We start from the raw sequence: 3,235 nt of genomic DNA on the forward strand, positions 1-3,235 counted from the left end.
TGGGCGCCCCGCCTGGCCCCCCGCGACGGCCGGCACACCGACGCCGAGGTGCTGGAAGGCTGGCGCAAGGAGAAAGTAAGGTCACATCTCTTTTCCTCGCAGCTTCCCGATGGCAAATGTGCAGTTGCTGTGGGCAGAAAGCTTCTGCCGGGCGGGACCTCACGGAGAAAACAATAAAATGCGTTTGTGAAAAGTGTTTCCGTGAAATCCCAACTTTCCAGGCTTCTTTTGTAACTGCAGTCGTAGTAAGTGCTGTTAACAGAAGACGTTTCTCTCCGTGGTCTCTGCTGTACAAGGCTCAGCGAGCGCTGCCTGGGTCTCAGATGTTCAGCACAGCCCCAGAGCAGCTGGAGCCCCGCACACCAGATCTCCTCCTCCAAGCTGCTCGGTGCTTCCAGCGAGGGTAACACGTCCTAAAAGCCAAGTAGCAGCTGGAGCCATTTCTTACTTACAATTTGTCAGGAGTGTATTTAGCTTATACTTTACAGTTCTTGAAATAACCTTCACATTATGCACGCTGAGGTCTTGTCCAATACTTAAAGGCGTTACACTGCAGACCCGTCTACTTGCTAATAGCTTTGCTGTGGAATGCGGTGGAGGTTAGAGAAGTAGAGAGTTTGTTTCTGTTCCTTATTGTCTTCTAACAAAAACATTCTAAGTGTATGTTTCACATACACACACATAGTATATAAACATACATGTTTTTTTCACCACAATCAAGATATATGTTTGCATGTATCTTGACTTTTGTGGGTTACAGATGTTGATAAAAGACATGGAGTATTTGCTTTTCAGATCAGTGTTGCAATAAAGCAGTTTAAGTAAAGGAACAGAGGTGTGAGAAGCCTGCTTTCTGACCCCTCAGCTGAAGAAATATTAAAAATTCAAAGAACACCTCCTCTTTGACCTGAGATTAAATATCTCCTCCTCAAATGTCTGTGCCAAGTTATTTCTCTGGTTTCCTCTTTCACAGAATTTCCTGACACAGATTTATGGAACCTGCTTGCTCCAATGCCAATACATATCTTTAGGAGAATCAAAAGTGAATCACTTGGAGCAAATAAGGGTACAAATAGGCAAAGTCTTCCATTTTTATGTTTTTAAAAGGAAAGAAAAACATGTAATTGTTGATAACATACAGCAACAATTACCAGACTTTTTTTTTTTTTTAAATTTATAAATTAAGAAGTAGTTAATTCAAAAGATACTGATTTTATTAGTAGTATATATAAAGTACTGTAGGTTTGTGTAATGACACTTATTTAGATTAGGCAGTTGTAAACTTTGGCTAATGAGGAAAATGCAGAGGGATCTCCAGACTTACTATGCAAAGCCTGGCTATGTAATTTTATTTTATCTATAGTTAGAGGAAATGTGACAGTAATCCTTCAATTTTAGGACCCCCAGATAGGTCCTGTTGTGAATGCAAAATAGCACTGCAGCTTTCCATTGTCTCACAGTGATTCTGTTGCCATGTCAGCCAAGGCCATGAATTAAAAATGTATTTCCTAATTCTCAGAATTAGCAAACTCATTCTGTTATTCTATTATACTCAAGCTTTTTACTTTTATGTATGTGCATCATAAAAGCAACAGAACTAACACTTGGAATTCAGAAAATCATTCTGGTAATTTTTAGATTCAAAATTGAGTGGCTACAACAGTGCTAGTAGTGTTTCTGATTGGAAATATGCCATACATAGTCAAATGTACCCTATTTTGTAAGTTTATGTTCCTGTTTGTTAATAGACTATGCCTAAGGTTGGATGTCATCAGAATAATCCTTTAGTAGTTCTTGAGACAGTTTATTTGAAACTGAAAGATTTCATTGAAAACAGGCACTTCTAAACCTATGCTACTCTTATGATATGTTTTCTTTAACCAAAAAATAACGGTTAGTATTTCAGTGCAGGAATTCCTGCCCTACACAATTTGGGGCATCCTGTGTTGAAGTAGCAGTCTTGATGTTGTTATTACTGCTGTTTTCAAAAAAAGGTCTGTGTGTAGTTTTACATAAAGTAAGATAAGCAAAAAAAAGTAGTTAGTTTACATATTTTTTCCTAAGTGTCATTGCTATTGCATAAATACTTAGTTCAAATGCTACTTTATATGGCATCAAAACAAACTGGCAGTGTATTTAAAATGTCTTTTAATTATAGTTGGACAGATTTCTGGTATATGAGGGACTCAAAGCAGAGAGAGTTCATAATATTAGCATGAATAGTGTAAATCAGATGAGTCCTGAAATCTGCTGTAGCAAAATATTTTTTCATACTCACAAGAAAGTCTGTACACATAATACATCTGAAATGTCTCTAGACTTAATTTTACAGGGCTTCCCTGTGATCTTTAAATGCCGACAGATTTCATATTAATGTAGTCAAGTTGTGGTTGTGATCTAAACCACTGTTATTCATAGCCCAATACATGTAATTTCATTTTTCTCAAAACTGGTTGTGGCTTTTTCTCTTCCTGGTGGTTCAAGTACTACAAAGAAGCAATATATATACTCTTTTTTTTTTTTCTTCTTTCTTTTTTTTTTTTCTTTTTTTTTTTTTTTTAACTTGCTCAGAAATGCACCATATGGATCTTAAAATTCATTTCACAGCTCTGCAGACTTTTTCAGGAAAAGGGACTTGAAGGAAACACAAAGTTGTTTGTGGGCAGCAGGTACATGAGCTGAATCCTGGCTTTTGTCCATTTGCTGTTCTTACTAAGTCTGTTGATTGGCTTGCTAGACCATTGCTAATGTTCCTTTTTTATTTTTATTTACACAGAGGGATATCTGTTTATTGCAGAGTGAGTTAATTATTTCCAGAGAAAAATCTACTCAGTGAGGATTTGTATCTCTGTAGTGTAGATGGTGAAATTTTGAAAACCTCCTGCAAGTATTTTCATGTACATCACCTGTACCTTCCTTGAACATTCAATTTTTTGCTGAGAGATTATCACCAACTATTTCTTATGTGTATTTTCAAGCTTCCTTTTTGTCAATATGTTCTAAAACATTATTTGGGAACTTCCTTGTCTCGCTTCCACATCTGTGTTCAAATCTGTATTCACTTTAATATGATCTGTTTCTGAAGTTTATATTGTGCATTTCTTCCATATTGCCACTTAGCCAAACTAATCTATATGTGCCAAACACTCAGGTCTGCCTGTGCTGCAGAACTTCTGCGTGGTGAATGTAACTAGCTACAAGATTGTCTTTTCTCTCTGGTAGCTTACCAGGAATG

At 37.1% G+C, this 3,235-nt stretch overlaps 1 protein-coding gene across 1 annotated transcript in view; it reads left to right on the plus strand.

Moving 5' to 3' along the window:
* SYNE1 (spectrin repeat containing, nuclear envelope 1) overlaps positions 1-3,235 on the plus strand; it is a 243,482-nt gene that overhangs the window by 90,739 nt on the left and 149,508 nt on the right. The window contains exon 53 of the mRNA XM_010000000.1: positions 1-75. Within this exon, the coding sequence (XP_009998302.1) occupies positions 1-75 (75 nt within the window). The remainder of the gene's footprint in view (positions 76-3,235) is intronic.

Source organism: Chaetura pelagica, unplaced genomic scaffold (genome assembly GCF_000747805.2).
Source record: "Chaetura pelagica isolate M959 unplaced genomic scaffold, ChaPel_1.0 scaffold135, whole genome shotgun sequence".
Lineage (NCBI taxonomy): Eukaryota > Metazoa > Chordata > Aves > Apodiformes > Apodidae > Chaetura > Chaetura pelagica.